The sequence below is a fragment of the Argentina silus genome (assembly GCF_951799395.1).
Source record: "Argentina silus genome assembly, chromosome: 16".
In the NCBI taxonomy this organism is placed as follows: domain Eukaryota; kingdom Metazoa; phylum Chordata; class Actinopteri; order Argentiniformes; family Argentinidae; genus Argentina; species Argentina silus.
The window spans coordinates 5,408,032-5,420,531 of record NC_139670.1 but is presented as its reverse complement, the minus strand read 5'-3'; the positions used below and the strand labels follow the sequence as shown (position 1 = coordinate 5,420,531).

The 12,500-nt window shown below is 43.7% G+C and overlaps 3 protein-coding genes across 3 annotated transcripts in view; 1 reads left to right on the top strand and 2 right to left on the bottom strand.

Moving 5' to 3' along the window:
* The window catches only part of LOC310816768 (urotensin-2 receptor), a gene marked incomplete at both ends in the record, with an annotated part of 1,092 nt that extends 314 nt beyond the window's left edge, over positions 1-778 (top strand). Inside the window, one exon of the mRNA XM_083687070.1 lies at positions 1-778. This exon is cut by the window's left edge and continues 314 nt beyond it. Coding sequence (XP_083543196.1) covers positions 1-778 — 778 coding nt within the window.
* Positions 1-12,500, bottom strand: part of wbp2 (WW domain binding protein 2) — a 294,959-nt gene that overhangs the window by 231,240 nt on the left and 51,219 nt on the right. The window lies entirely within an intron of this gene.
* ogfod3 (2-oxoglutarate and iron dependent oxygenase domain containing 3) overlaps positions 6,003-12,500 on the bottom strand; it is a 13,259-nt gene continuing 6,761 nt past the window's right edge. Inside the window, exons 8-9 of the mRNA XM_083686921.1 lie at positions 11,334-11,457; positions 6,003-7,156 (exon numbers count right to left, since the gene is read on the bottom strand). Of these exons, the coding sequence (XP_083543047.1) occupies positions 7,005-7,156; positions 11,334-11,457 (276 nt within the window). The 3' untranslated portion in view covers positions 6,003-7,004. The remainder of the gene's footprint in view (positions 7,157-11,333; positions 11,458-12,500) is intronic.

The following is a 12,500-nucleotide window of genomic DNA, read 5'->3' as shown; positions in this document are numbered from 1 at the left end:
CCTGGACCTTCTCACCATGCACGCCAGCATCTTTACTCTCACGGTCATGTGCACGGAGCGCTACCTGGCTGTCACCAAGCCCCTGGACACGGTCAGGCGCTCCAAGAGCTACCGCAAAGCCCTGGCGTGGGGGGTCTGGATCCTGTCACTGGTCCTCACCTTACCGATGACGGTCATGGTCACTCAGACCACCAAGAGCGCGCCCGACGGGGGCGTAAAGAGAATTTGCGCGCCCACCTGGGGACCCCAGGCATATAAAATCTACCTGACCGTTCTGTTTGGTACCAGTATCATGGCTCCAGGATGTATTATTGGCTACCTGTATATGAGGTTAGCCCGCACTTATCTAGAGTCCCAGCGGAACTCCGTCATCAACAAAGTAGGCAACAAGCGCTCCCCGAAACAGAAAGTTCTGATAATGATCTTCACCATCGTGTTGGTGTTCTGGGCATGTTTTCTGCCGTTCTGGATCTGGCAGTTGTTGCCCCTGTACCACAACAAGCCCCTGAGCTTGGCCTCCCGCACACACACCTGCATCAACTACCTGGTGGCCTGCCTCACCTACAGCAACAGTTGCATTAACCCTTTCCTTTACACCCTGCTCACCAAGAACTACAGGGAATACCTAAAGAACAGGCACAAGAGTTTTTACCGCTACACGTCGTCGTTTAAGCAGCGCCCTCCCAGTTTGTACTCCTGGGGAAAGTCGGCGTCCTCCAGTAACCAGTTCGAGTTTAACTCGGAGACGCTGGCGATGGGGACACTGAAAGGACAGTGAGCAATGATCAAAGGGAGAGAACGAATTTGGGAACTGCAACAGGTAATAAGTCCAACAATTACGCGCCTGTGGTTTCAGATGTTTTGTTGGCGCGCTGGTGCGCACACAATTATAGTGTTTCTGTTTCTCGGTTTACGATGCCATTACATGATGATGATAATGAAGATGATGATGATGAGGATGATAATGATAATGATGATGATGATGATAATGATAATGATGATGATTGTTATGTGTATTATTCCCATAAAATGAAATAGCCAATTTATTGCACCATTCCATCATGTTCTATATGCTAATATCACTGTATTTAAGTTGCCTACATTTTCTACTATCATACTCTGAGTCTAATTCAGAGCCTCAATCAGATATCAGCCTATCAGCTCTCCTGTTGTTGGATGGTCAGACAGCATGGCATCGGTGTGTCCGACCCGCTCACAGCAGCTTAAACCCCCATTGTTATAACACTCTAACACCCCATTGTTATAACACTCTAACACCCCATTGTTATAACACTCTAACACCCCATTGTTATAACACTCTAACACCCCATTGTTATTACACTCTAACACCCCATTGTTATAACACTCTAACACCCCATTGTTATAACACTCTAACACCCCATTGTTATAACACTCTAACACGCTCACTCACCCTGTCACAGTTCAACACCCTGCCAGCACCCTTCAGCAGGGCTTACAGAGGTGTGTACGTTTACATTTACATTCATGGCATTTAGCAGACGCCTTTATCCAAAGCGATTTACAGCAAATGCATTTGTTTAAGTAAGTGAATCATCAGTCCATCAGTCATCATAGGATAAAGTAATCAATGCTCGGACCAGCGGCCATAGGCAGTCACAATGCTAGAAGAAGGATTTTTTTTCTTTTATATTAACAGGAGAGAAAGTTGTACAGGGGGGTAGCGGGGGTGAAGAGGTCTTTAGGAGGGAAAAGTGCAAAGGTGCTAGACTGAGCACGTCCATAACACATCAAGCAGGGCACCCTCATAAGGCTTGTGAATAGCAACACTGATCCAGTACACTATACACTACCTTTTAGACTACACCTAGAGTCCAGTACACTATACACTACCTTTTAGACTACACCTAGAGTCCAGTACACTATACACTACCTTTTAGACTACACCTAGAGTCCAGTACACTATACACTACCTTTTAGACTACACCTAGAGTCAGTGTGTCAACACTGCTGCTGCTGTTATTACAGTAGGTCAAATAATAATAATAATAATAATAATAATAATAATAATAGATTTGATTTTTTAAAGCGCTTTTCATTTGAACAATCTCAAAGTGCATACTGTAGAACTGAGTGCATTAAAACAAACAATACATTATTAACAACCAAGAACACTACAGGAAGGCCACTCTGGAGAGGTGAGTTTTTAGTCCTGATTTGATGGAGGAGACCATCTGGCCTGTCTTGAATTAGCACTCACCTGACCACAGGCTGCTGCAATTAAAAAGAGCTGAATCTGTGCACATTGTTTACCAAACTCGATTGATCACCCATCTTAATCAGTGAGTGATTAATCATGCGTTGAGGTTTAAATAGACCTCAATATAGATCACTATCAGCATGTGATGAAAATCAAAAATTCAAATGAACGATGCATCTTTCATTTCAGATTGCGCAACAGGACAGGACCTTCTGTCCAGAATGTTCCTGTTGCTTTAGCTGTTAACGAGGGATACATAATCAGGCCTCATGTTTTATGTAGAGTCCATAACACCTCAATTAAGACCTCCTGTGCTAAAAAGAAGCTCATTTACTCTAATTTGCTCTATTAAGATCCACGTCAGACCACCATCTGCCCAGACATTTATACCCCCGCAAAAGTCACCTTTCTCCTATGTTGAAAATACACACCGTCAAGTGGCATAAGGAAATAGACATATACACATACACACACACAGTCCCAGATTGCCTGAAATCATGTTTTCTAAATCATATCCGTAACAGTGACATTTGCCAGTGAAAAGCCTGGGCTTTTTAGGTGTGCTTGTGTGTGTGTGTGTGTGTGTCCTCTGCAACTCTTGCTTTGTCTTTATCTTGCTCTCCATCTCTCCCCCTCTCCCTCTCTTCTTCTCCCCCTCATCCTCTTCCTCTTTCATCCTGTCCTTTACACATCAGAGAACTCTCTCCTCGTCTTTTGCATATAAACACTTGGCACGGTATGAAAACACATCATTCAAACATTGCATATGTTCTTGCCTCTGTTGGAATTCACAGCTCATAAATGATGCCTCATTATCCCAGTAGAACTTAAACCCCTCTTATGTCCTGTTTGGGCATCCTAGGGCAACTTCCTTTCACTGCAGGGGAACTCACCGCTGGCTCACAGCTGAAAGAAATACCCTTGATTCTCCTGTGCTGTCTCTCCTTCAGAGTAGCAACACTGGTACTGCAGCACTCCAAATTATGTTAAGTTCAGGGTCGAGGCTGCACAGTTCTTGGCATGGTTCCATTTTGGCCCCTAGCACTCTCCTATAACCTCTGAATAAAGCAATAAAGGGAGAAGTTTCAGATAGTGTATTGAAGGGATCTAGCGGTCTAGGGGAAGGAGCTAGAGAGCCAGGGGAAGGAACTAGGGGGCTAGGAGAAGGAGGTAGGGGGCTAGGGGAAGGAACTAGGGGACTAGGAGAAGGAGGTAGGGTGCTAGGAGGCTAGGGGAAGGAGCTAGGGATCTAAATGGAACCTGGCCCCTGTCTAGTAGTCTGGTCCAGTGGTCTATAAATGGTCTAGTGATCATTTATAGTGGCAGACTCTCATGATCTGGTTTCATTAGACAGGGATTAGCTCGTCAGCGGAACCTCTGAGTCAAGACCACAGAGGCTGTGGCTGGCTTTTCCGTTTGGTTCACACTTAACAGAAATAATTATAATAATTAGTCACACAGAAAAATAAACGACCCCAGTAGATAACAACGGAGCCTGTTAAATGTTTTACATTTTCTCTCTTGTCTATCATCCGCTGAAATTACCTCTGGATTACCATATCTACGTCACTGTTTGTTACGGCGTGGCTGGGTAAATAGCCAGTTTAAGGGAATAATAACCAAGTGCACTGACATCGATGTAAACACTGGGCTGGGTTTTATCAGGCTATGAAGGGTTGTATTACCCTGGGCTTGCCAGAGCATTCTCCTTATGTATGTGGAGCTGGAATGAGGGACAGCTGGACTCAGAGGTTTACAGTTTGAGGTTTTTAATAGTCAAGGACACGTTAAAGAAATTAAGCAAATGGAACTAGACTTGTCAATGTTTCATTTTCCATTGACGTCAAAATACCGCAAGAAAGTCCTTATGGGCCCATTTTCAGCTAAGGAAGTTGTTCAACAGACATCATAGAGGAGACAGCCTTTTCAGCAAAATCGACAAATTCAGTTGATCATTTATCATGAAAAAAAAGAAGGTGGTTGGTTCAGGGCTAACTTGGCCCCGAAACCTGTCTTTTGTGGCTCAAATGATTGGTTTAGCAACATGAAAGCATTGCCAGCCCTCTCCAACACAACACAACCCACCAGTTTGAAACAGACAAACAAACCTGTACCACAGACTTTATAAAGATCGACACTTTCTCCATGTTTATATCCAGATTTGTGCTCCACATCACTCCCTCCTCATTTCAAGCTCTTCTATCCACCCTCTCACACTCCACTCTTCCACTCTTCCTCTCTTCCTCTCCTCCACGTGTGCTCATCCCTCTCTCCTCAGAACAGAGTGATTGGGGTAAGAGGCCCCCTATGGAGAGACGAAGGTAGGGATATAGGCGGGTACGGTACACCAGCATGCTTCTGTGAGGCGTTTCATTCTAGAAGGTTTCCCTACTTCCCCCTCATGTACCAATTAGGACTGAGTAGGTGAGCATATATTGGAAACAAGTTCAATCCTCACTCACCATGAATATCTTGTTGCGAAATAGTGCACTTTGACTTTCACCTACTAATGAAAAGTTACAGTATATGTTCTAACTTCAACCTAACAGAGAGTATGAGTGAAGTTAATCAGACTCCGTAATTCATAATTGTACGGCCTGCTCTTCCTTACCACCAGTTCAAAGAGGACCGACATTGAACTGATTAAGATTTAATGAAGTAAAAAATGAAAGGATTTTGGCAGGGATTAATAGGGGTATTGGCTGGTTGTGCCAGTACAAATGGTACCCAGGCTAACAGCTGTCCCAGTGTGTGAGTGGGACTTGCTCCAGGGTTTCCTAGTTCATTTCTCGGAGGCAAAACTGGGGGGGGGGGGGGGGGGGGGGCAATGATGGGGGAAACATTGATGGGGGAAACATTGCCAAGCCCCAACTCCCAAATCAGTGAGAACTCATGTTGGAAACCCCACCAATGCTCCACCAATGTATTCCACTGTCTCCTAGGACACATTGTGTTACAGAGGCTTCTTTCATGGGACAGATGTGTGTGCATATTAATGAGTGTTCCCTGTCTACTTCCCTATCTGTGACACATGAGGATTCCCTGCAAGTGAAACATATCGCATCCATATTCCAAAATAACCACTTGTCACTATGCAAGGGTGCATGTTAGATTAATTGGAAAAATGTATGTGAAGTTGTTTGAAAAGGGAAACAGTAAAGAACAGAAAACTGTTTGCCACAGCACAAAATACATTTATGAATGCAACCACAATCTTGTTGGATGCATTGACCATGACCCCAGACGGAGATTGGAAACACAGAGGCTTGTCCTGACCTACTGAGCGGAAAATGGGAAAAGACTCAACACAATGGCTTCGTAAAGAGCTTATTCTGTCTCACCTAGTCAGCTGTGATGAAAGAACCAGTGTCTTGAGTAATGCAGGGCAGGACTTTGTTCCCTTACAATAATAAAACTGTATACCTGACATACAACCTCGTCTCCATCCATGTGAAACATCACCTGTTGCTTTTGAAAAACATAAATAAGAAACATTATCGAGGATAAAAACAGCACAATAAAGTCTAAGTCGTGTTTCCGTTCAGATGTGTTTCAGTTAAGGCCATCTTACTGGCTAGAATGGGAGGGCAGTGCAAAACTGTTTTGTAAAAGCATCAGACCAAAAGCAGTGGAGAGAGAGAGAGAGAGAGAGAGAGAGAGAGAGAGACACACACACACACAAACTGTGACAAGGAACCGAATCATTAAAAACAGCATGGGTGAAAGAAGGGAGACCAAGACGAGTCTATTTCATGTTATTTTTTGTGTTTTATTTATCTATCTTCTGTCTTTTATTTATTTTCAAAAATGACATATAATTTCAGCAAATGATAACCTTGACACAAAAAGGGACAAATTACTTTTCAATTGTGGGGATTCTTCTCAGAAGAAAACATGTCATCGTCCGTCTTGTTGGTGAATCAATTCCGTCACAGTGCACTTGAAAGGCTGATAGCACATCGAGGCACCGTTATCAGTGCACCGATATCCCAAATTACTTCCACTGCCTCAAATCCCATTCCTGTGAAAGAACGTTCAGCGTTTAGCTCTACCCTCTCTAGCCAATAGTAAGAGCCGATTAGGGGAAAACTGCTGGGAAGCCATGTTGAACCGAAGAATGATTGCAGCGGTAAAAAAAACAAAAAACAAACATGGTAAGAACAGGATGAGAGGACACAGGGCAGTGGCCCTACGGGGTAGAGGGGACGAGCATTTGACCTGGCACTGTGGCACGATCAACAAGGAGAGGAATGTGACACAGAAAAAAAAGATAACAAACCTCTCCACCGGCCACTTACAACAACAAACATCAGACATGATTTCATTTAGAACTGGGATGAATACGTGAACAGTGTGTATGGAATGTTCTGGATTTGTGTGTACCGCCACATGGCAGTGCAACCCTGTTTCCTTTGACATTGATAAAAACTAAAGTCTGACCCAGACAGAGTTTTGTTTCGTTTTGTTCCCCCGATGGAAGACGATGGAACTGGAATACAAAAAAAACTGATCTCAGACGTCTCTTTCCTTAAAACATCGTTCTCTTCACTCCTACCCTTTCATCCTCTATGACTCTCTGCCTTGGTCGGGACGTAATCAATGGCGTTACATAACAAACAAAAAAAAACACATGATTTTAATGATACAGTTGTAGTAAAAAGTATTTCTGGACTACGAAGTCGAATTCCTGAAATCACATCTTTGCCCTCTCCTCTCCTCTCCCCTCCTGTGTTGCAGGGCTCCTCCCAGCCTACAGGTGGCGACGTCATACAGCCGTGACTTGGGGAAAGGTGGGGTCTGCGATTGCGTGTGCTGGGTCACAGGTGAAGGACACGGTGATGGCGTAGCGCGTGCCCCACGAGACCTGCTCCACGCGGTGTAGGTTCTCCGTGCCAGAAGAAAAGAAGGAAACCCGCCCTGTGGGGGAGAGAGAAGAGAAGGATGGATAAGAAGGAGGGAAGGAGGGAAAGAGGAAAGAGATGTGTTGGTTAGAACAGAGAGATAAAGAAAAGAGCGAAAGAGGAGAGGAATGGGTTGGTTAGAACAGAGAGATAAAGAAAAGAGCGAAAGAGGAGAGGAATGGGTTGGTTAGAACAGAGAGATAAAGAAAAGAGCGAAAGAGGAGAGGAATGGGTTGATGGTTCTTCGAGCTGGTAAAGAGGGACTGAATATGAAAGAATAGAGATAAATAAAAAAAGAAAGAAACAAGAGAAAGAGAGATAGGGAGTAGAGAAAGATATAAGGGTAAGAATAAGCAGGACAGACTGATATAAAGGAGTCCAAACTAAGAGTGTGACAGGCTGGAGGTGAGAAATGGCTGATTCAGAGAAGTCAGAAACCTAGCTAGCCCTGACTGACAGACAGACAGACCCACCCCCTTAAGAAACTGAGATGTCTTTGAATGTCTGAATAAAATAAATACTTATTCACTGAAATAAACACATGAGCTGGTTGGAATTTTCAACTTTTTGAGGCATCTTGAGGGCAAATCCGATAAAAAAACAAAAAACGCCCGGGCTTTGCTTGACTGGGTCAGCTAATGAGAAGTTGCTGCAGGATAACAATAAAAATAAAGAGAGATACTGTGTGATTGTTTACATAACCATGTTATATGATCCTCAACTCCAATAGCAGCTTAAAAGTTTTGAAGCAACTTTTTTCTACTCTTTAAGAAAGTTAGGAGTTATGTCATTAAAACTTGAATAAAATGCAGAAATTGTTGCCTGGTTGTCTGCAGTGCATTCCCTGGGAGAAAAGCTGAGTGTGTGTGTGTGTGTGTGTGTGTGTGTGTGTGTGTGTGTGTGTGTGTGTGTGTGTGTGTGTGTGTATGTTTATGTCTGTGTGTGACGCTATATAAATCCCCTTGGCAGTGCACTAGCTAGGATGTCGGGGGAAATCAGTGCAGAGAACTTATCTAATGAAATTTCCGCTCTGAAAAATGAGAAAATTGGAAAAGAATGCGAGGAACAATACCAAACAAAAGAGTATGAGAAGAAGAGAGAAGAAGAGAGACGGACGCACCGTGAGATGAGCTGGGATGTCACTCTTTCCTCTGATGAAAGGAAGGAAAAGGAGGGCATTTCCGTGTGGTACTACTAGCCACGGCCGTGTATACCGGCAGAGTGTGCTCGATTTGAAATGAATCCCTTTGAGTTGTGAATGTAAAACACTTGAAATGTTTACCATGACAGGCATAGTTGATGATTCTCCAAATCTGATAGGACAAAGCTGCACGACAACGCTACAGGTTACCAATACAATAGAGTGATGTTGTGGAAGAGCTACTTTAGACTTCTGAGAAAGCTTAGTTAAATCAAATACTACCGGATAGTTCTGGTTCCAATCCGCTTCTCGATTGATCATAATAAATATTCCAATTGTGACTGCGCCAGACAGTCAATGACAGTTGAGGTTGTACAAGGCTAATAGTCTTGCCTAGCTGTCAGTAAACCAATTGCCCCTATCAACAAAGTTCATCATAACAAACCTACTGAATTACTTTTCAACAGCCTATTAGTTTTGATGAAGCTATTTAATCCTTGACTGGAATGGGTTCATGTCTGCCATAACTGGCGTGGCAGGGCTAACCTGAAGGTGCCTCGTTGAATATGAAGGACATGTGTTCTCCTGTACGGCACAAAGCTACAGTTCCGTACATGACTCATCCAAGCTACCTAGCTCGCCGGTAAAACAACACCCACGCACTCATCAGGGGGGAAAAAAATATCAATACCCTCAGTCAATGCAACTGTTCCTCCCAGACCGCCATTAATCATTAACTGAAGATTAATCTACTGGGTGCCTTAGTGACACTCTGTCCTTGAGAATACTGATGATCCCATATTGAACTAGCGAGTTCCGGAATGGAACACACAATTACCTGGATGGGTTTGAAGTGACCAAAACACCTTGGAAACAACGGGGGTGAGGATAACTACTATAACATGTGTGTCTACAACTATTAATTATTACGTAACATGGAACTGAAGAGTGAAGAGGTGGACCAAACAAGATGGATTATTATGTAATATGATTTTAAACTGTATAATATGTATCCCATATATACCTTGAAGTGCCTAGGTTGATTTATGTGCAGGCCCCTGGTGTTTGGTAATTGAATCCTGCTGTGTGTTCATGAGTCATGCCTAGTACATGCACGGCAAAGAACATGATGTATATAATATCTATACATCATAGCATATGGAGTATGTTCTGTGAAACACCAGTTAGGGGGGGAGGACATCATGGTGCATCGACGTCAATCGAGTTTCACTAATGAGGATACACATGAAAATAAGTGAAATCATGGAGCAGATGTAAACGTAAAAAGACGTAAAAAGATGCGTATAAATAGATTAGGGTAGGCACTGATCGCACAGCTTTATCCATCTCCTGCTGTCCTCTCCATTCCTGCCATCTCTCCTGCTGTCTCATCTATCCATCCCTGTCTCTCTGAGTCTCACTCTGCGTCTCTCTCTGCGTCTCTCGCCCCTCCTCAGTGCAGTGAGTTTCTGATTGTCTGCCTGCAGATTTAATTACAGCTCCTTCACCGCTGTGATGTCAAACAGCAGTAATTATCTTGGTGAGGATCACAGGCTCATCAGCCAGACATGAGGGCTTATCCACACAATAGCAGTGGCTGAGATGTTGGCAGCTCTCTCTCTCTCTCTCTCTCGTCTCTCTCTCTCTCTCTCTCTCTCTCTCTCTCTCTCTCTCTCTCTCTCTCTCTCTCTCTCTCTCTCTCTCTCTCTCTCCCTCTCCCCCTCTCTCTCTCTCTCTCTCCTCTCTCTCTCTCTCTCTCTCTCTCTCTCTCTCTCTTCTCTCTCTCTCTCTCTCTCTCTCTCTCTCCTCTCTCTCTCTCTCTCTCTCTCTCTCTCTCTCTCTCTCTCTCTCTCTCTCTCTCTCTCTCTCTCTCTGTCGCTCTAACCTCGTGCGACTTCGCTAACTTTGGCGAGGTTAAAGAAGTGAACATAGTAAAGAGAATAGCACATTCTGAATAAAATAATGCATTATGCATGTTTTTGCCCCCCTTCTCCCTGTGAGCAGTGAAAATCACAGTCACATGAAGTTTCTCCCTCTCCCCCCCTCTCTCTCTCCCCCTCTCTCTCTCCCCCTCTCTCCCCTTCTCAGCAGTTGCACTGACACTCAAAATCACTGTGGCTCATTTTTTAACAGTTGATTCCCTCCTGTCTGTCACATGTAGATTCTTTCAGTAACAATACAGGTGTGTATTCAGAAGCTCTGTCAGGGGATTCTCAGCACTGTCAATGTCACGACTGGTGAAAATCAAGCAATCACGCTGAGAGAAGAGAAGTCTCATCTGAGGTAAAAAAAAAGGGGGGGGGGGGTCTCAGAACGGGAATAGGTGGAAACATAGAGAGCAAGAGAGGAAGGCAGAGACAGAGGGATGGAAAGAGACAGAGGAACCCATTTCAGAGCTTATGCCAGTCTCCTGCAACATCATCGCTCAATCTGTGGCGTCATGTGGTTGACAGAAACCAAATGCAAGGCAGGGACAGATCGATAGATAGATAGATATGGTTTGAAAATAATAGTACAGATAAATGTGAGGGGAGCCAACTTATCCGTTAGAAATTCATAGGTCATATTCATAGGTCATATTCATAGGTCATACTATCCAATCATAGGTTTTATGAGGCTAATAAGGCTGCTTGAAAAAGAACAGTTCATCCAAACCCCACTTTAAAACCAGTTAAGATAAACCCCACTTTAAAACCAGTTAGGATAAACACAGACGACAATCACTAGCAACATGATTACAATGACGACATCACTAGCTGGCCTCCAGCCCCTCTGGGCTATCAAGGCTTATCAGCCAGCACTTAAGGCCTTAAATCTGCACAGTTGCCAACCCATTTACTAATCTAGTCAACATAAACACACTTAGAGAGAGACTGCATACTTCATCACTGGGGTCCAACTACACTGCTCAGCACTGATGAAGCAAATGAAGCAAATCGTCTCAAGTACATAACCTGATTCATAAATCATAACAAGCATGAATTGCATGCATCAAGTGTCTTGTCACTAGGTCTTCACGTGTGATACATCGTATGGCCGTGTGGACATTTACCTGCACGTGGTTCCACAGTCCGGTTGCCATTGGAGTCCATGAAGATAAATCTCCCTCCGGTGAAGTCAGTGCCATAGTCAGACAGGTACAGTAGGGAGGTGTAGTCGAAGGAACCATAGGTCACCTGACAGAGAAAGAAAAAGAGAGAAAGGGGGGAGTGAGAGGGGTTACCTGTTAGAGAGGAGGCAAACAGAGATAACTTTGATTGTCTTTATCTACAGCATCTATCCGTTATTCAACCAGGGGAGTTCTTTTGAGATGGTAAAGTCTTTCACAAGGAGAGTCGTGGACAAGAGGCAACCTCACAAGCATCCATACACACAGGCAAGTTGTGGGATTGGCCACACCAGTCCATGCTATCTGTTAATTACGGGATTGAGCCAATGGTTTCTCTATGGGAGCCATCTGTTGACGGACAACGAAAACGACAAGGGTCTGTCCCTGTACATTTCATACACATTTTTTTAGGGACAATTTGAACTTTTCACAGTCCATTGGTCCATTCAGAACAATTAGAAACAAGGTTTTGTATTAAGCTGCTAGGTTGCATTGTTCAGTTGCTTGGTTTTCAGAAGTCACAGTCGAATTCCACCGATCTGTTATGTTTTTATAGTTATTTCTGATGGATTGGTGTTTCCGGGGCTTAAGGCATACAGGCAAGGTAGCAGTAGGCTATATATATCAAAATGATGATGACAACGGTGATGGATGCCTGCTCACATCCACTCAATAGGTTTTTTTATTAGAAGAGTGGAAAATGGTCCGCTAGACGGTCTGAAGACGTCACAGCTATGACTAGTCGATTAGCCATTAGAGCTGATGCGGAATCATGCTTTCAAGACTGAGAACAGGAAACAGAAAAGATGGACCAAACAAGACCGGTAATGGGGAAGAAAGGTGGTGGTGAGTCAAGGAGAAAAACTTCTGAACGCTCAGGACAACAACAGGAAGACGTTGGAGGACACGTTTACAGAGCATTGGCAACTGTGTAAAGCTGATACATACTTTCAAGAAGATTTTTAAAATAATCTGAAACCATCTTTTTAAAATGTGTCAAAGGATCTCCTTGTCTGAAACTTTATCAACAGGAGTTTATAAGTTTCAAAAGTTTAAAATCAAACCCGACTGCGGTACGGTAACATCCAACATTAGTATCGCCTGATGTAA